The sequence below is a fragment of the Pipistrellus hanaki genome, assembly GCF_964339955.1.
Source record: "Pipistrellus hanaki genome assembly, chromosome: 6".
NCBI classification, from domain to species: domain Eukaryota; kingdom Metazoa; phylum Chordata; class Mammalia; order Chiroptera; family Vespertilionidae; genus Pipistrellus; species Pipistrellus hanaki.
Window position 1 is genome coordinate 59,889,550 of NC_140508.1, and position 20,659 is coordinate 59,910,208.

At 36.8% G+C, this 20,659-nt stretch overlaps 1 protein-coding gene across 2 annotated transcripts in view; it reads left to right on the forward strand.

Moving 5' to 3' along the window:
• PTPRM (protein tyrosine phosphatase receptor type M) overlaps positions 1-20,659 on the forward strand; it is a 606,371-nt gene that overhangs the window by 391,285 nt on the left and 194,427 nt on the right. Inside the window, exons 12-14 of one of the 2 annotated variants that reach the window (XM_084887751.1) lie at positions 3,271-3,544; positions 4,540-4,576; positions 11,589-11,663. In XM_084887751.1, coding sequence (XP_084743877.1) covers positions 3,271-3,544; positions 4,540-4,576; positions 11,589-11,663 — 386 coding nt within the window. The remainder of the gene's footprint in view (positions 1-3,270; positions 3,545-4,539; positions 4,577-11,588; positions 11,664-20,659) is intronic. The other variant, XM_084887752.1, reaches the window with a different exon arrangement.

Here is a 20,659-nt window from a genome sequence, read left to right on the forward strand (position 1 = left end):
ACAATACTCAAATTGGTTATGGGGAAGTAGAAAATTCCTGTCTTAACCAGGAGTTTTTAGCAGGCCATGCTAGTATGGTCAAGAAATGACATCTACTTAATTAGCTTCGTGCCCCCAATGAATGAGCACTTCACCTTTGAATTTCAGTTTTCTCATCATAAAATGGGAAAATAAAACCTGCATATGGGAACCCTGGCTGGGGAGCTCTGTTGGTTAGAGCATCTCCCATGATGCCAAGGTTGTGGGCTCCATCCCCAGTCAGGGCATATAGGAGAATTAACAGACCAGTGCATCAATAAGTGAAACAAATTTATGTTTTTCTCTCTCTCTTTCTCTCTCACTCTCTCTCTTCCTCTTTCCGCATTTCTTCTCTTTCTCTAAAAGCAATAAATAATTTTATAAACTTTAAAAAAAAAAGTGGCTTAGTATTTCTTGTATAGAATTATTTCCCAGGTATATTCATATTTCCACTTCCCAGAAGTTCTTAAAATGACATTTTGAAATTCATGAAGTATTGCAAATAAATCGGGAAAACTGACTGGTAGAAGGAGCTAATGCTTTCAATTATCTTATTTAATGGATAATCTCTTTGCAAAGCAGTTGATTCCTTTGATGTATAATTTTTGTGGTAATAGTTCTTGTATGCTGCATAAAAATTATGAATATAAAATACACCATAAAAATCCCTCTAATTATCTCATTTCGTAGGAAAAAAATAAGATCCAAAGAAATTAATTTAAAACCTCAGTTGTTGGCAGAATTAGGGTTAAAGCCTAGATTGATGTATGTGCCATGGACTGCCACGCAGAGTGCCTGCATGTGGCCTCCCTGGGGTGGGAGGTCCAGGGTCATTGGACCACCTTCATGGTCCCTGGCTATGTTTCCCAGCTAGCTTCCCTGGGGAACCAGACTGAAGATACTTGGTTTTCTCTGACCAAAGCTTGAGATTTACACATTGTCCCTCTGTTATACTGTTATACTCTGTTGGCTGAATATAGTCATTAAGATTACCCAACCCAATTCTTGATGGGAGAAATTTCAAAAAAAAATTTGCAGATAGATAGGTAGATAGATAGATAGATAGATAGATATAGATAGATAGATTTTTTTAAACATAAGGATATGTTTTATTGTTTTTAGAGAGAAAAGAAGGGAGGGAGGGAGAGAAGGAAGGAGGGAGGGAGGAATATCGATCAGTTGCCTCCAATTTTCTCCCTGATTGGTGATCAAACCTGCAAACTAGGTCTGTGCCCTGATCAGGAATCAAACCCACAACCTTTTTTTGGATTGGACAACATACCAACTAATTGAGCCACTGGCTGAGCTGCAGATATATTTTAAAGTAGCCACATCTGACTGTAGCTGTAAGAAGCCAGGAAGAAATTGTAAGAAATCAAAGTCCACTTTACTTCTTTTGTGTTCCTTTTGTGTTGGATATATATATTATGCAGTTAAAATTCTATTACATTTGGTAAGCATGTTATATAGCCAAAAGTATCTGATGTTAGGAAGTGAGAGTTGTATTTTTTTTTTTTTTTAAGTTTACATCACTGCTCAGAATTCACCGTATCATTACACTGGAAACATGCTCGACTATTTGTGTTCTGAGCAATCATTTCGATGTTCTACATCTACAACAATTGATTTTTGTTTAGACAGAATTACAAACTGAAGGGCAGCTGCATTGCATTACACTAATGCGCGAAGTGGTTGTACTCCAGAAACAGGTAATTTCACTGAGTCCAAACTCAGAGTTCACAGGGGACGAGAGCCCAAAAAGGGACCTCTCCAGGCCTTTCCTGGCCTGCAGGCATGGTAGGCATTACTGAGTTCTCAATACTGAGCAACTCCAGCCTTGTAGCATTGTTCAATGGAGAAGCCATGCTTTTCTGGTATGGTAAGAAAAAGATACATCTTTTTGCCGGAAGGACTTGAATTGAATTTGGATTCAGTTTTGTTTGTTTTTTTAATTTGTTTTAATTTATTTTTATTGTTGAAGTATTAATAGATGTTCCATTTTTCCCCCATTAACCTCCTTCACTCTGCTCCAGCCCCCTCTCCAGCCAGACCTTCACCACACTATTATCTGTGTCCATGGGTTCTGCATATTTGAATACAAGTTCCTTGGTTGATCTCTTGCCCCCTCCTCTCTTCCCTCTGAGATTCATCAGTCTGTTGCACCCTGCCACATCTCTGGATCTATTTTGTTTATCAGTTTATTTCGCTCATTGGATTCCACATATAAGGGAGGCCATGTGGTATTTTTCTTTCTCTGACTGGCTTATTGGATTCAGTTTTTGAAAGTTGTTATCAAGGTTTAGTTTTTCTCAGTATTAGAAACTTTTTTTTCAACAAAACACACAGTTATTCATCATTCTAGTAAATGTATATGTCTTATTAAGTTCGTCCTTTCCAGCTTTTTTCCATTCTCTTCAGGTTATTTCAGAGTTCAAAGACATTGAAGGGGCAGGGAAGGGAAGGTGTGAAATCCATTCCTCCGTGAGGTGTCTATCCTTGCAGGCATCTTCGAAGGATGATCATTCCCATCTTTATATATAATTCAAGTAGCCCTGTTCATCACTTACTCTCAGAAACTGCTTATAACTCCAAGGCCTCGGCATTTGAAATTCCAATTCTTTTTATCTGCTTTTCTTGTGCCTTCTCTTTCCTCTGCCTGAATATGGGAAAGGGCAAAGGAATATAAGAAAATATCGAAGTCAAACCTTAGTTAATATGAGTCAGTACACATTATATTTTGTGACTTGTTAAAACTTCACATGAATTTATACAAGTGTCATTGATGAAAATAATACATTTCCTTTAAAAATAGACTTACTGTTAATATAAATCTGTTTATTAGGTAAACTGAATTAATTGTCTATACCAGGCATGTCCAACTCATGGTTTGTGGGCCTCATGCCTGGTTTTTTTGGCCCTTGTTAGCCTTTGCATTTGAAATGCTTGGTCTACACATTCATCTTCGATCTCATGTAAGAAAAATAGTATTTTAGTGTCCAGCTCCCATAAACAGCCGAGATCATTACACAGTATAGAACTTCAGTAATTGTGTGAATTTTGTTTCCCTCAATAGATTGTATTATTTGGGAAGAGAGAGTTCTGTGTGAGTGTCCGTTATGTACTTAGCACTTATTATTGATTCTATCCTGTATATTCTTTATTTTGGATATCCTGTGGGTCTACACAATCAGAGGCAAAGGGCATAAGCTCAGTTATTATAAATTATCACAGATAATTCTCTTCTTTTTTTAGTGTCTACCAAATAGTTGTTGAGGAAGAACGTTCTCGAAGAACTAAAAAGACAACAGAGATCTTAAAGTGCTACCCAGTGCCAATTCACTTCCAGAACGCCTCTATCCTGAACTCACAGTACTACTTTGCTGCAGAATTCCCAGCAAACAGCCTGCAGGCAGCTCAGCCTTTTACAATTGGTGATAACAAGACATACAACGGATACTGGAACACGCCTCTTCTCCCCCATAAAAGCTACAGAATTTACTTCCAAGCTGCTAGCAGAGCCAATGGGGTAAGTTATATAGATGGCTGTTTACTTAGGCTATTTAGGGTTATGAATGTGAACATAGATTAAATAAGAAAGTAGTAAGAAATAGTTATGCTTTTCTGTGCTTTTATTGAAACAAATGTGGGATTCTCCCCCCGGCCCTCCCACTTTTTAAAGTCATTTTTACCTACAGAAATGTATGGAAAGAAATGAATATATTCATATTTGTTTTGGTAAAAAAAAGAATATATTGTCAACATGATGATTTTTATTTTCAGATTTTACTTATGAAAAGCTGGCTAGTAATTCTGCTTAGCATACTATTTTACAGGAAAATAGTATAGCTACAACACATACATTCAACTCATTTAAACTTTTGTGAGATTCACAACATCTGTCTTTTCAGCATATTCTGTCCCGTTTCTTCGAATCCCCAAGAGTTTATGTTTCCTATAACTGTGACTAAATTAGGTATCTTTTTTTCCCAAAGAGAAAACAGCTTTAAAAAGATGAGATGTTAACAAAATAAAATCTGTCGAGTTATTGTGAAAAGTTTCCCTTTCCTGTTCAGACCAATGCAGAACTCTGATAAGACAGTAAAGTCTCCTAGAAGGCAGGCTTCCCAGATGTGACAGTGGTTTGCCTCCTGCACAGCAAGGGCCTGGGTGTTCTCCCTGACTTGACCTTGCCTGTGAAGACAGAGGGCATCTGGGACAGAGGTCTTCAGGAGTGCTTGCACAGGGAGCAAGTGAGAGTCTGCAGAAGGAGGCCAGGGCCCACCAGGCAGAGACATTTTGGAGTTGCTCCTGGCTCCTTATCTGCTCCAGGAAAGCCCACCACCATCTGGGCTGAAGCCAGGTGTATCTGATCTTGGTTCAAGGAGTGGCCATCATGTGATTAATGCTACTCTAGGACCAATGAGACCTTTCATTAACAGTATTTACATAGAACTGCAGGTACTTTCATTTGTTTTAAATAAAACATGAATAGTGATTTTCCCCCTTCTTTCTTTGACACAGGAAACCAAAATAGACTGTGTTCGAGTGGCCACAAAAGGTAAGTTGAAATTGTGGAATGCTCTCTGAATGTATTTCCTTTAAGATTATAGAGGGTATTTCCAAACTTCTTTGATTATTAAATTCATTAAAATGTGTGCATGTGTATGTGCCTGTATGTATAGGAACCAATGGCAGTTAATATTGACTGGCAGTTAACATTAACATTAACATTGAAATGCTTCTTAAAATAAATGGTCAAAGTAGTTTTCAATGGTCATTTTTTAAAAACTTAAAATTTTATCTGATATCAGTATACTTCTTAAACCATAGTACTACATGTAGTACTACTGTAACTAGTGACTCTTCATACACAAATTAGTAAAATACTGCCTATTTTTAAAGCATTATCTAGTTATAGTGATCCTATAGAGTCTGCATGTTTTTTTGTTTTTGTTTTTGTTTTTTTTCCTGATGATATGTGTCTCCTTGACATATTAGTAACCAGGTGATATTATTGTAGAACTTTTGTTTCCCATGCCTGGTTCAAATCTTGGACAATGTGATCAAGGATGAGCTGTAGAAATGGCTAGGGCCACCACCCAAGCTCACCACATGGCACCTCCTAAATAAGAAAGCCCCATTGTGTGTGTGCCAGAGCTGTCATGTCCTTGTGTCCATCTTGCAGTGGGATTTTAACCATCACATGTGGCAATGTATGACAACAAAATTTGGAGAAATGTAAAATGCTGCATTAAAATGAGGCATTATAAATTAACACTTATAGTTAAATACACTCCTTCAGACATTAGAGTAACCATGTGACAATGAGCACGTTCTGTGTGGTTTAATTTAGGTATGACAGCAAGAAGGCGTCACTGGGTCTGTGGCACTAGATTTCCTCAGATCATGGGTAGTAGTCACTTGATGAGTTCTGTTGGATAAAAATATTTTGTTTCCATTGTTTAACTGTCAGGCAACATAGTTTGAGTATATTATGGATGTCCATCTGCATTTTCAAAATTCTCATTGAATTCTTATTTATGAAGATACATGACTTTTTATTCAGCTTGCATGACAAATATTTCAGGGTTTCATATTATATTCCAGGCATTGTGTGAGGTACTCACCCCATTTATATTTTCTTTGTCCTCATGGGTTCATAGTTTTATTTCCAAGAATCTATATTGATTTTTAAATATTAAATTCTTTATTTGTTATATGTGATTAGTGCCTTTGTTTACAGGAATAAATTAGCAATTAATGAAATTAAAGATATTGATGAGTTTTGTAAACTGTAATATGCTATTAACTATTACCTTTTACAGTATGATAGGGCCTGTGAGTGGGGTATTAATGTTCTTAGACCTCCAGGTCATTGCCCATGCTCAAATTGCTTTGTTGAATTCTATATCATTGAGGTCTCAAAAAGTAAATCCATTTCCACAGTGCCTAATTTATATGCCTTATGTTTAACATCAGAGCTGAAAATCACTTTAATTGCCCTCCTTTATTTATTTAACATTACTGTGAAAAGGACACAGATATTGCTATTTTTATTTTTAAGGTAAAAAAAATGTGTATTTTGGGAGACAAGTTGACTTACCGAGATCACTCAGCTAATAACCAATGGTTATGGGCTTGATCCCAAGTGTTTGGACTCCTACCCCTGATGTTCCACTGTAGCTCATGGCTTTCAGCCAGCAGATCCTCTCGCCAATTATAGTCTTGCATTGTATAAGTATCTGTCCTCCTCTTATAATTGTCACTGACCAGTTAGTTTACTCTGAAAACAATGAAATATCTGGCATGTCCATCTACATATTTAAATAATTATATAAAGAACACACTAGTAAATATAGAAACCCGAGGATTGCTGTTTTCACAATAGATTGAATTAGATGGTGATTTTGGAGCATTTTCTTCCATCAGCTAGATTTAATCAATATTGTAATTTGTTTTTCAATTCACCAAAGGATGATTAGGCAATCAGATGACCTAATTGACTAAATAGTCCCTTCTCATATTTTCTGAACCATTTGCAAAAATTTACAGAGCAACAAACTCTATCCAAATAATCTGTTTAGGTGTAGGAGGGAAAGAAATTTTAATATTCATTACATAACATTGTCATTTCTAGTCATAAAATCCTAATACAGGAGGAAATCTGGGGATTGCCTTAAAGGCAAAACTACACTATTTGGTACTATTTCATTTTATTAATTTCTACATGTACAGGTGCAGCAACCTCCCTTTCCAGCACAGTTTAATGTTTTACCACCTTCATAATCACATCATTTTTCCTTATTCACACTAAAAATTATTTTTGCAGTGTGGGAAGCATTTCCATCTTGACTACTTAGTCATATCAGAGAAATAGTCAGGTCTATTAACTTTATTGGCACCACATAATAAAGATGTTTGAAATTTAAAACAATTCAAATACTTTTTTTTTTTTTTTGGCCACATATTGCTGACAGTATGGTGGCTTAATTAAATTTTCAGATACTAAGCCATTTTCCCAAGCCATGTTTTGAATTTATAAAGACTTCAATGTTCTCAAGAAACAACTATTGACAAGTATCTTTATATTAAAAGTATGGAGGTTGCCCTAGATGGTTTGGCTCGATGGATGGAGCATCGGTCTGCAGACTAAAGGGTCCTAGGTTTGATTCCAGTCAAGGGCACAAGCCTGGTTGCAGTGGGATGCATGCAGGAGGCAGCTGATCAGTGATTCTCATTGTTGATGTTTCTATCTCTCTCTCCTTCTTCTTCCTCTCCTAAATCAATAAAAATCTACTAAAAGTTTTTAAAAAAAAGTATGGAGGTGGACATTTCTTCACACAGAACTATAATTTATAATTCCAAGTATGGGTATATCTCTTAAAGATATATTTCATACTATTTATAAATTTAATGTTTTGCTTATTTTAATCATATACCAAGGGTATATTTTGACACTAATCATCTCAAATATAAAGCCTCTTGAAAAATAGGCACAGGAAAACAAACCCAAGGTATGTTATTTCATATCTTCATGTATGGGAAATTGCCTATATTTTTATGTGTCCTTCTTTAATTTATACATCTAGAGTCCTCATAGATATATGTTACTGTATTTTTATTTTTGTCTACTGTAGGCAAACTCATGACAGCATTCTGTCTCTTGAATTAAAAGATAAAGACACCAAACCACAGAATATACATGATGTTTGGATGTTCTCCACCCAATTATAGGATTCTTTTTTATCTAAACAGTAAACAGTAGCTTTTCTCCTAATTTTTATTTTCCTAATTCTCCAAATTTTTCTTTTTATTTTAAAACACATTCACATTTTTATAGTTGGTCCAACTATATGTCTTAGCAATGAGTATATATGTTTCCTTTCGCTCTTACATACCTTATGGCTGCCTTATGATAACGGGTAGGCTTGAAATGGTTTCTATGCTAGTTTCGTTAGACTTTGTCAGTGAAAATTCTAAATTGACAAAATATATTTAGAAATCAAAATCCATCTTGTTAGAAAATTAGATTATTTATATTAAGTGGGCTATATTCACTCTAATTGATATAGCAATCAGTTAAAATGTATACTTTTCATTAATTTCAATATAATAATATGTCTCATAGCATGGTGCCAGCTGTGTTTCTCCTTGAGAATATAGTATTTGGGTGTTTTCTTATTATAAATTTATTTTTTAAATTATCTGGATATTAAAAAAACGTACCTGGGTGCTTAATATGTTAAGTGAAGTATAATCTGAGACTTTCAAGTACAGATACATAAATATGTCACTTTTTAAATTTTGAGGATTTATAGTTCATAAAGGTGTTGAGGATTTTTGTTTGTTTGTGTTTTTAGTGTATGGGGAGTGAGGTTATATATGATAATTCTTCCATTGCTAAGACTTGGCAAAGAGCATTGTAGCTAGAAATCAAAACAAAAACTGCATGAGAACGTATGCTAAATTCTTTCCAAAAGTATTATAATAGTCAGACCATAAACCTTAAACAAAACAAAAAAAACACAAATCATGATTCCAATGTGTCTAAAAGTGAATTTTCTGTGCAAAATTTCTTCACTGTTTTTAAGTTTAATATTTTATTCAATTTATATTTGTACTGGAATGTGCTGGAAGACCTTCAGGAAACTTTGAAGGATTTTCATTGTCCTGATATAATTTCTAACTATATTCAGAAATTTGAATGTTTCTTATTTAAATCACCAGGCTCTTTGAGAAGTTTCTGTAGACTGTTTTTCTATTCACAGTTTTGCTCAAAGAAATACCGTCCTTTCTAGGACACAATGCTACCGAATGAAAGTACTCTGACAAGAGAACCGAAAAGAATGTCTGTAGAGATGTAAAGCTAATTAAGATTCCTCTTAATTACTCATATTCAATGCAGGAGAAAACAAATTACATAGTAAGACCACTTACATATGCTAATCTGCTGTCACTGAGCTATGGATTTAGAAATAGAAACATAAATATGACATAGATTTGTCATTCAGCATCTTCTAGAGACAGTATTTTCTTTGCTCGATTTGAAATAGTCTTCATAATGTACGTCATCAGTGCATTAGAGCCCCTGGAAAGTTCCTAAGGAAAAACACCTGTTTAACTTTATTGTGTCCTATATTTTGCCCACATTTATTTGACCCAGATTCATTTTTAAAGGAACATTAGAGTCAGGTAAAACACAATTGAGCACATAACAATACCAGAAGATCCCACAAAATTCAACTGAAGTGTTACTTTGGAAGTCAGATAGAAACACCAATCAGAAAGGATATATGCACCCCTATGTTCAAATTGTATTTTTCACTCTTCCATACTTACCTTTGTATTTAAGGGAGACCCTAAAAGCACCAGAAGTATCTTCAATGCCTACGAATTGGAAATCTCCTGACTTTATTTTACTGAAGTTAGTGATTGTCTTCCTGATACATTCTTATTGATATTCTAAGACAGTGGTCGGCAAACTCATCAGTCAACAGAGCCAAATATCAACAGTACAACCATTGAAATTTCTTTGAGAGCCAAATTTTTAAAACTTAAACTTCTTTTAATGCCAATTCTTCAAAATGGACTCTCCAGGCCATGGTATTTTGTGGAAGAGCCACACTCAAGGGGCCAAAGAGTCGTATGTGGCTCGCGAGCCTCAGTTTGCTGACCATGGTTCTAAGACAGAGAACAAGAGATTTTTATGTAAAAGGCACATGGTAAATATTTGAGGCTTGGTGAGCTAGATGGTCTCTTTCACAATGGCTCAGCTCTGCCATCGCTGTGCAAGAGCAGCTGTCTGCAGTGCGTAAACAAATAAACATGCCTGTGTTCAATAAAACTTTATTTGCAAAAGCAGGCAGTGGCTAGCTGACCACTATTTTTAAATAATTGCTAGCATAATCCAGTTTTCCCTTTTAACTAAAAATAATAACAATTGAACCCTTTACAATGCGGGTTAGAAAGATCATATAAAACTTCTTGTGATATCTTATCTGTAAGGTACTTTTTCCCATGGGCGTATTGAACCTCAGATTGCAGTTAGCTTTCCTTTCAGTGGTGAAGACATGGCTTCCCAGCTTAGCCATTTTCAAATAACATTTTGTTCATATTGCTTACTTCTATCAGTATTGTAGAGTTGCTTTGTTTTTGTATAAGGCAATATAATTTTTCTCAAAAATAGGGTAGGTGCGATTTTCCTGTAGGTAATGAAATACCACACAGGAATGTTGGTTGAACAACAGTAGTCACTGACCAAACAAATATTATATGTATAAACTTGAAATCGGTACCAACTTTGTTATGAGCCTGAGAAATAGCATTTTACTGTTCACAACTTATTATATCAGTTTGCAAAATCGCATACTATGTCATATCAAGAAAATTATCTTTGTAATACCCTGGGAGTTCTCTATTCTTTGACCAAACTGTTAGTTTATTCATCTCACTTAGCAAGATTAGAAAGTTTTCATTAATAATGTCTGAGAGCCAATTACACTACTTTTAAACCCAGTTGTGGCAGTTGTCTAGTTATAAGGAGCAGCGCTGTTTGAACGATGCAGAGGGATATTTCAAAATATTATGCAGCAGCAGTTTTGGGTTTAATTGTCTGCAGATGGTAGATGATCTATTTTCCTTACTTGCTGCCACATTTCTAATAGCACCCAGGCTGTTCCATGTAAATTAGTAATCTTTCATGTAAGCCCGTCCTTAATTTTTCAGTATTTTTTCTTTGCATCATTTTTCAGCTGTATCATGTTAGAACTGATGTTTTAATTTCTTACTTTTTAATATCTGTGTGTCATAACTGTTAACCATTTAAACACAGCTACTGAGCTCTCCAGGCAAACCAGGAGTCTGCCTGGTCCACTTCAAGAATCTAAATGATTTCTTTGGTCACAAGTTAACAATGACAACTATAGCAAAGGCAATGGTTAGTTTTTATTTTCCTCACCAATGCTGTGAGATACATTTTTTCATTCCCTTAATGTGACAGAATGAGATTTCTAAATAGAAATACTCTACATGAAATTTAGTTATCAGAGAAGTTTCTCTACATATTTTCCTTTTTTAGTGAAAGAGGATAATGTTTTTCACAAAGGTGATTTTAGCAAGAAGAGAAAATATTGTGACTTAAGCAGCAGAATTTTAAATAATCTAATAAATTCAAAAAGCCTAACATTTAGATTGTCAGAATTAGCAATGAATCTTTAAACGTTATACTCAATAGCATTTGGAAATAATTGTCCAGTCTAGAGCCTTACTTGGGACCAATGTGTTTGTTTGCACTTATTTATTCAATTGATCTATCCAAAATCTCAGCCAAAGTTTACAACTGTGTCGTACTTAGAACTCTAACTGCCTGGCTAAAGCTTGTTTAATTCAGAAAATTCAACACCTTGCTATGAGTTGTTGTTTTTTTTCTTTTCTTTCCTTCTCTTTTTGTTGTTTTGGGACAAAGTAGAGACAATGTGATATACTGATCGCGATTCTCCTTGCTAGCCTAGCTTCAGTCTGGCTTTTTCTTCCCTCATGCATGCTGACCTGGGGATCTTCCTTTGCCATAGCTGCGATAATCGTGACTCAGCTTACAACACCTTACATTCGCATCGCCCCTGCCGCAGGCGACGACCAGCTGACAGGTCAGATGTTCAAGTATAGATGAGTCATCTTGCCCATTTCCCGCTCATTTTTCTCAGCTTCGTTTCCCCTCTACATTTCCTCCTTTGCTTAAGGCTTGTTTACAATGTTTCAAACTCTTGGTACAAACATGTGCCCGCATTAAATGAAGTGATGTGCTTGGCCTCTACTCTGTGCACATGATACCCATGCATTAAGCACAACTCCACTGCATGTCTCCATTGTGTGTTTGTCTGTTGGTATGTTCCTCTCTAGCCTAATGTTATATAGAAATGAAATTTGCTGGGCTTGCAATAGCAATGACATCAAACAGGATTTCAAACAAAATCCATAAAAATGGATCCACAGTAATCCAAATTAAGCCAAAAAGGTGTTGTGGTTTGAGAATGAGAGAGGTTCATTTTTCACATTGTAGGGTCTTGTTTGTACACACAGTTAGCAATACACGGGCTTGTCTGCCAGAGTTATGAATTGAAAACCACTCAAAGCTTTTTGGGGTAATGCTGTGCAAATAGCTCATCATGTACATACAACTGGAGCAGAGCTGGTTGCATTCCTTTTAGATCCTTGTTTCAAAGCTAAGTGTTTACATAAGTGGTGCATCTGCAAGTCAAATGCATGGAATAATTTAGGGAAGTTTTTAAGAAAACAAATGGCTTAGAGTCATGGAGTTGAACTGTGTGCTTATTTATACCAAGAGAAATCAGTGTGCCCATTCATGCTGCCTCTAAAGGCATGTGGCCATTGAGATAAACTCATATAGGAAAGAAGTCTAGTAAATTACTCCAGACTGAAGGTGAGTGGTCAGAAAACCCCAGAAGACAAACTTTGGTCCTGCAACAAAAGCAAGCCATTGCCAACATTTCTAACATAATTACAAGGTCAGGAACCAAATCCTGGGTTCCAAAGGATCATTGATGTCATAGTTTTGTTGCATGTAGTATAGCCATGATTAAGGCTGAGTAATAAACACACAACTGCTTTCCATAAAACGGTTTTGTATGTATGAAACTAATGAATATACTCTGACATTTAATTGGAGGGGGGAAGGATGTAAAGCTTAACTCATGGTAAAAATTCATAAATATTTAGGTTCTGTGAGCTTATTACTTTGAAAAGTAATGTAAGTGAGACTCAGGAAAATTATAGACTAATCTTTATAAGGTAAAGAAATGTAGAATAACTCCACTTCTTTCTCGGCTGGAATTCTCTACATATTTTCTGTCCTCTGTGTCAGGCCTGCAGGCTATAAACTTATTATTAACAGCTCTGCTTCTCCTGCTTTCAAGTTTCTTTTAAGCACATTTCTTTTATTGATTGAAGTTCTGCTTGTTACAGATTCTTTCTTATCCTGAACTTCTGAAGTGTTCTTCCCAGAGGAAGCACTTAAGTGATAGTGTCTTTCTCACCTAAGTCCTCCCCTTTAAGCCCTTTACATTCCGGGGCAGGCCCATGGCATGCTGTGTACCATAGAGTTAGGTGTTGACCTTGAAGGTAATCTGGGTCCTTCAGCAAGTCTGAACCCATGATGTCTGAGCTGGCACCAGTCTTCCCACCCAGTCATTAAAAATGGGTTGTCCTCACTATCATAAAATGAGTGCTTATGAGATATATAGCTAAATATCTTTCTCAGGACTTACCTGTAATCGGCTACCTTCAAATTAAGCATGCTGTTTATGAGATGTGATGTAAGTGAAACTTCTGAATATAGCATTTTCTCTAAAACTTGCATGATTAAGAAGGTACCTCATAAATAAGCCTCCTTCATAAGGCTTTTGGGTCTAGGGTGAGTTATTATTTTGGAACTAGTCTATGAAGGACACATACATAGCTGAATATATGGCTGCCAATCCTGTACAGGCTGCAGATAATCTCCCTCATTTACTTTGTTTTATTAGGGATTAAAATGATAGAGTGTTAGAATAAGCCTCAAAACCCAGTAAAGAAAAAAAAATGACCCATTCTTTTTCCCCCCCAGTATTTACTGCTGGTTTTAATGATGGTTAATCTTACCCAGATAAATCCAAACTCGGGTAATATTTCTTTTGCATTTTCCGTTTGCATCAGCCATCAACTTTGATAGCAGTAACATTCTCTTTTTTAATAGATTTATTCATGAGTCATACTGCAAGCTTGGCACTTAATCCATTCAATCACTGATTTGACATTTATTGAGCACCTTCTGTGTGCCAGGTATAGAGCTTCTATTCTTAAAAAGAGTTTTATTCTGTGGTTCCAGTTTCTTGATATCAAGCATATTTGCATCAATGGTGTCAAAACATACACGTACACATGCTCTTATGAATTAAAAAGTACTATTATATTTGTCCTGTAGCAGTTAAGAAGAGACAACAGTTATATAGCTAAGAGGGGGGAAAGGACATATATTTCAAAACCTATCTCATTGTGTCCAGCAGCTTAGACGTGGTCAGTGGGACAGGTCTGAATACTTGACCCATTGAACATTTGTAGTTTTGTTTACTAGATCAACACAGTTCCTCCTAGAAGCAAATAGGAGATACCTGAGGGATACATTCAAGGTATGTATCCTTGAATGTATACATAATACTTCTTGTTTTAATTGTGCTGGCATCATGCTCCTACAAATGCTAGTTGAGGCTATACTTATACTAGGAAACTTTGAAAAGATAATGAGAACTCTGTAGTTTCTTCTGGCTCAGAATGCAGTGCCTGCTGTTCACCTTGTTATAGGTGGGACCTTCCTTTCTTGTCTAACACCAAAGAGAACAAGCACCCTGGTGAGCTGACCTCAGCACAAAACTGGGCTGGATAAAACAAGAAGTGTTCATAAATATTGGCTGATTTAATTCACTGAATGAAGGCAGCTCAGACTACAAAATGCTAGCATGTTTGGTTAGCAGACCAATCATTGCATCGGGAGTGTTTCTTAAGCTATTTTGTCCTCAAGCAACAGTAAGAATACATCAACACCCAATTCACCCATGCACACATACACACACACATAAATTTAACTGAAGAAAAAGCTTTAGACACTCTACTAGCAGTTCTAATCCCTGAATAGATGAATATTATTCTATCTCGATCCATTTTATTCTAATTCTTTTTTTAAATTCTAGCAGCTAATGAATATAACCCACAGGTTTAAAAATGCTTTACTAAATCACTAGTTTTAGAAGATGATGAAAGAGAGAACAGAATAATGCTTGGAATGAAAATTCTATCTACCTCAAAAATCCTACTCTCAAGTGCACACAGAGTAAATTCTAGAAACTGGAAATGCTTCTGGTTTCTACTTTATTCCTTTTATTTTGTGATAAATTGCATGTAAAATAAAACTGTTTTAGGAAGAAAATTAAAAGCTGTACATGCTAGAACAGTGGTCAGCAAACTCATGAGTCAGCAGAGCCAAATATCAACAGTACACTATTGAAATTTCTTTGGAGAGCCAAATTTTTTAAACTTAAACTATATAGGTAGGTACATTGTTATTAACTTAATTAGGGTACTCCTAAACTGGCCTTTACTAAAAACTCAGGGGGCCAAAGAGCCGCATGTGGCTCAGGAACTGCAATTTGCCGACCACTGTGCTAGAAATTCTCTTTAAGATTTTCTAGATAATTTTATAAATATGTGTAAGCTATTTGTTTTATATTAAGATATTTCTATTTATGATTTAATGACCTAGCCAGCTCTGGGGTATTATCAAGAACGATTTCCTAAACTTATCGTCTGTTTTGGTTAACCCATACATCTAATACGATAAGATCTATGTCCTAGAGTTTGCATAAAGTGACTCCTGGAATTCAAGTACAAATCAGATATATCAGAGCATGAGAATTGCTTGCTAAATATAATTAGTGCCTTAAAAAATACAGAACTAGCCAACCATTATTCCCACATAAAGTTCCAAGTTTTGTAAAAGATACAAGCAGCTTATGTCTGCATTATCAAAGGTAAGCACTGCCGGATGTTTGTTAAAGTTGTGAAAGGAGATTTTACTCAATAACTGCTGACAGGTGACAGAGCTGAGTTTCATTCCAAGTTTTATAGAGGTGACTGGGCATTTTAAGGAGGGAATGGTGGAGAAGGGGGGGTGGCAAACAGGGACTCCGAGTCAGGGAAGCTGGAAGGGCGTGTTGGTGCCTGTGAAATGCATCTGAATTTGCTAACTGGCACTGACTGAAATAGACTCCTGCATCCCCCTGGATGTCCCAGCCTAGAAAAACACAGAGGGATTGGACAAGAATAGAAGAGCCAAATGCCGGGAAATTAATAAAGTTGAAGTACTGGCCCTGGTTTATGTAGTATCTGCCATCTGAATGGAAGAGCACTTGATAGGGAATTATAGGGGAGGTTCAAACCTATCAAAGGACCCTGAGTACCTTAGAGATGGAATGACTTCATTCAACTTCTTGCCTGCGAGATCCACTTCATTTATTTTGAGAGCTATTTACCGTGATATGCATAGGAATCAAAAGTGACAAAGAGCATAAACAATAAAACTCAGGCATATTGTTTGAATATATGGGCTCTGAGATAAAATATGACCACCTTTAGCTGCAGGCAGTTATATTTGCCCTTTCAATCATTCAGTGATTATATTCATAAAGTGTTGTATTAGAGACTGTTAATTGAGTCAACTATGAAATGTGTGTAGAAGTATTTTTATCTCCTAACTACTACAGTGCCATATTTTACATACTGTTATACTTTTCACAACCTGCCAGTCAGCCCTCGCACTTAAAAGGCATTCAGAGGCCAGCTATAAATTTCCAATGGAATGAAGTCATTTGTAAAAAGATAAAATTGCCTTTACGGTGTGGACTAATTTTCACACCACTTAAAAAAAACCACAGTAGCTCCCAACAGTCTCTGCCTCAGGGAGAGTGGGACTCCTGGAGGTGCACAGGGCCCAGTGTCACTTAGTCCTCCGATGGCCACTTAGGCCTCCCATCAGATACTTTCAGGAAGTGCATACAGTTCAGCTCTGATAGAAATACAAGTTGCAACCTTTTGATCTTTGAAATGATTAGCTGTAGGGAGCTCTGCTCTACACTGTTCCAAGGGTATTTCTGGCCCCTACTATAGGAGGGAAAGGTTCACTTGGTCATCCTGTGAGTATAGAACTCCTCGTGTCCTTAAAGACCTTTATATACAACTAGAGGCCCGGTGCATGAATTCGACATGTGTGGGGCCTGGCCAGCCCACCCTGATGGGGCCCATCAGGCCAGGCTGGTGAGGGGAGGGGCCACGGGAGTTTGGCCGGCCGGCCGGCCCTGCCCCCAATTGCAGTGTTGAAACTGTGGGCCAAGAGGCTGTGGTGGGCATAGAGGCAGGTCTTGGCCCATCCTCTGCACCCCCACCCAGACCCTCCCACCGCATCCCCAGTCCCCTGTCTGCCGGCAGCCCTGTTCCCACCACTGCCACTCATACTCATTGAGGGCATGGAACTATTAGGGCCAGTGCCAACAGTGAATGTGAATGGGGTCAACACTGTCAGCAGGTGAGAGCGGTGGCTGCTGCCTTGATTGCTCCTCAGGAGCAGGACAAGGTGGAGAAGCCCTCAAGGGCAATTGGGGCCAACAGCCACCGCTCACACCCTCTACTGGCGCCCAGCACCAGTCTCTCTTTTAGACTTTTTTACAAGTAATAATAGCCAAACTCTTTATTTAAGCTGATAAGTTTATTGGAAATGGTGGCTGAATTGGAACTACCATTTCCAACTGGTTTTATCAAATGCAGTGTTATATATAGATGGAGAATTAACAATTCCTATGCCCCATCTTGGGCATTTCTTATTAAACAGTGAGCATGGTATCAATGCTATATATTTTGACCATGGAATCCAATATAGAAAGTTAGTGTGAGGAGAATTTGGTTGGAATTTCTTATTAGGATTTCTTATAAGGATAGCTAAAACTTCCTTTTTGGCTAGAAAGAATGTAAAGTGAGGGGAATTTTTTATTCTTCCTGCAACAGCAGCTGAATGCATTTTAATGGGCTGTAGTGTCACTGGTGATTTATTGCCCTTTTTTGTTCTTTTACGTGTTATATTTGTCATTCTGCTATGGCAGTTTCATCTATAAAACAGTATAGTTACAAGAAAATGGTAAGAGGATACAGGAGTGCCAGGGGAGATTCTGTCCCTTTCTCTTTGTCATTTTGTGGAAGGAAATACTGAGTCAAATGTCAAGATTTGGATTTCAGAATTAATATCTTTTAAAACATGTATACTGCCACCAAATAGTTTTGTTTTCATTTCATTACATAAACTGTAGGGTGTCTATGAGAAAGCTTTTCAGTGAAAGACAACAATTTAATTTTTCAATATTATTTTGTCTTTTCTCTTTCTATCAGCAAGAAGAAAGGAAAATAAAACAATATATTTAACAGTCTTCTGTTTGCTTAGGCATAGAGCTTTCTGGCTTGCAGAGCATAAATTGAAATTCTGTACTTTAGGATATCTACCTTTTAATTTTGTTAACAATATAGTGCCTCCTGCATACTTAAGAAGAATGCTGAGACTAAATAGCTGAGCTCAAAACCAAAATTTCAGTAAAAGATGCAGAATATTGGGAAAAGAAAGTATCTATACTTTCAAAAAATAGTTTAAGTTTTTGCATGAAACAATTTCAATGAGTTTAATCATCATTTCCTATAGAATATATAGGAAATACATTTCAATCTTATAATAAAATAAAATTAATTTATTTTTTATATTAATAAGCATGGAAAAGTCATGGATATTTTAAAGACATTTACCTAAACTTAGTGACAATATCATTTTACTAAGTCTTTCTCTTTACTCCATTGGCTATTAGGAAACTCCACCCTACTGTTGTTAGATACCAGCTGTGATCATTTGCTTTTCATCCCTTCTCTTACTTTAGAAAACTGTTACTATGTTTTAGGATATAAGGTGAATTTGTAGGCAAAGGGCCATGTTATACTTCTGTGTGTACTTGTTTCGTTGACTTTGACCTAGTCTCTCTTGTAGATATTATAAACAACTTAGTATTTGTGAGAGGTTTTTAAAAAGTATTCATGGGTGTGATCAAATATATTTCATCAGAATGGAAAGGAAGTCAGAATTTCCTTCATTATCTTAACTCAGCCGTATGTTGAAAAGGCAGCAAATCAAAAAAATATCAAGGATAGATCTAGAATAAACAAAACTCCCTTTTGAACAAAGAATTCTGCTCTTAAATACTTTCTGGCTTTGTAAAAGAATCAAGGGAAAACCAGGACCTGTGAGTTGAAGGAAAAAGAAAAAAACCCACAATCTTCTCAACAGAAATACCTCATTTTATTTGCCCTTTTGGCACTATCAGTGTCCAGACACGTTCATCGATGTCTTCAGTGTGCTGAGAGGGAGGCCCGAAGATTTTTTAAAATATTGGCTTATAAAATTCTAGCATGTTCAATTTACAAACACCTCCATCCTCCCACCCTCATGCCTGCCTGACATACATACTGCTTGTAGAATTGTCAGTCTTCAATGTGAGAGGATCTGGGGTTTAGCTTTTCATGTCTGACTTGTTCGCAAACCATGACTTTTCCAGCTTAGTTATGATATCTTCACAAGCAAATGCCCCCTGCCCCTCTCTCTGGGAGAGCTGTCCTAAGGACAAGGGCCAGCGGCTGTCTTTTGTGGAACTGTAGCCCTTCTCCATTTGCTTTCCCTTTCCTTATCCTAGTACTTGGCAGACACATCCAGGCCTTCAAGAGGGAGTTTCTCTCTCCTTGAGGGAAATGATTTAGAATGTTATTTTTATTTTTATTTTTTTAAATCAATATATCATGGAATTAAGCGCAACATTTGCATGCTTTATTTGCAAAGCTGAAAGGAACAACGTCAATGAAATTTCAATGTAGTTGTAGGCCACTGGGGATAAACCTCAGATTAGTGCTGGTACTGGTCTCTCTTGTGCTCTTAGGGGGCCGGGTGACCAGCTCATAGGGACAGTGAAGTTCAGACTGCAGAGCATTCTCTAAACCACATGGCACACTTCCTAGGGCTGTTTTCAAACATGTCTGAGAGGAATCGGGGCCTCAGGATTCTCTGCACCAAATGTTGATAGGGTGGTTTACATGGACTCTGCATCCCAGTGTATATAATTTAGAAAGCATTTATTTACTTTACATGGAAGATAGTGAGTTCAAGTCCAGTTCTTTGGGGAAATCGCTTAAACTCTCAATATCAGCTTCCACATTTGGAAAACAAGGAGAATACTATTTTTTTTTTTAATTTCATGGTGGGCAATGAGGGAATGACTACAATAACATATGCATGTAAAAGACCTCACACAAAGCTGGCCCAGGCTAAAGGCAGAATTTGGAGCTTTGGAGTTGTTATTCTAATCAAGGATTATTTTATGGCCCTTAGGGCTTTCAAGATAAGTAGGAAATTACCCTAGGCCACCACTAGTCCCAAGTTTTTGAATTTCTCAGGCCTTCAGAGAGGTGCAATATTGAACTTCCAGAAAAATGAATGGATTTCTTGATGCTGCAGAGGGTGTTATTTACATGAACACAATGTGGATGGCAGGGTCTCCAGAAGCACTAGAGCATGAGAGGAATATTATTATTCTTTCATATGTCAAAATCTGCAATGAGTCCCCCACGGGCAAATATTTTCCATTTGCCAGTTTTTGGGATATAAACAGAGCAGCATGACCCAGGCTATGATCTTGCTGCTGGCAGTGATGGTGATGATGATAATGATGAAAAAAGTTACCACATTTTCAAAAACAACTACTTTATTTGAAGCAGGAAATAGCCGAAAGCAGTGTATAAACTATTCTGTGCTTTCTGTAGCCAGCACAGGGGAACAAAACACCTGGCTCCCTTTGTTGTCCTGGCCATCCGGGGTTCCTTTGTTCTCACTGTTCTTGGTTTAAATGTGGACGCCATTCTTTGTGTTTGTCCTTCAGTAACATCGGTTCTCAAGAGAACCTAAGAGGATGCACTGTAATAGAGCTCTATTCAGAAGGATTATAGATGATCTCATTAAATA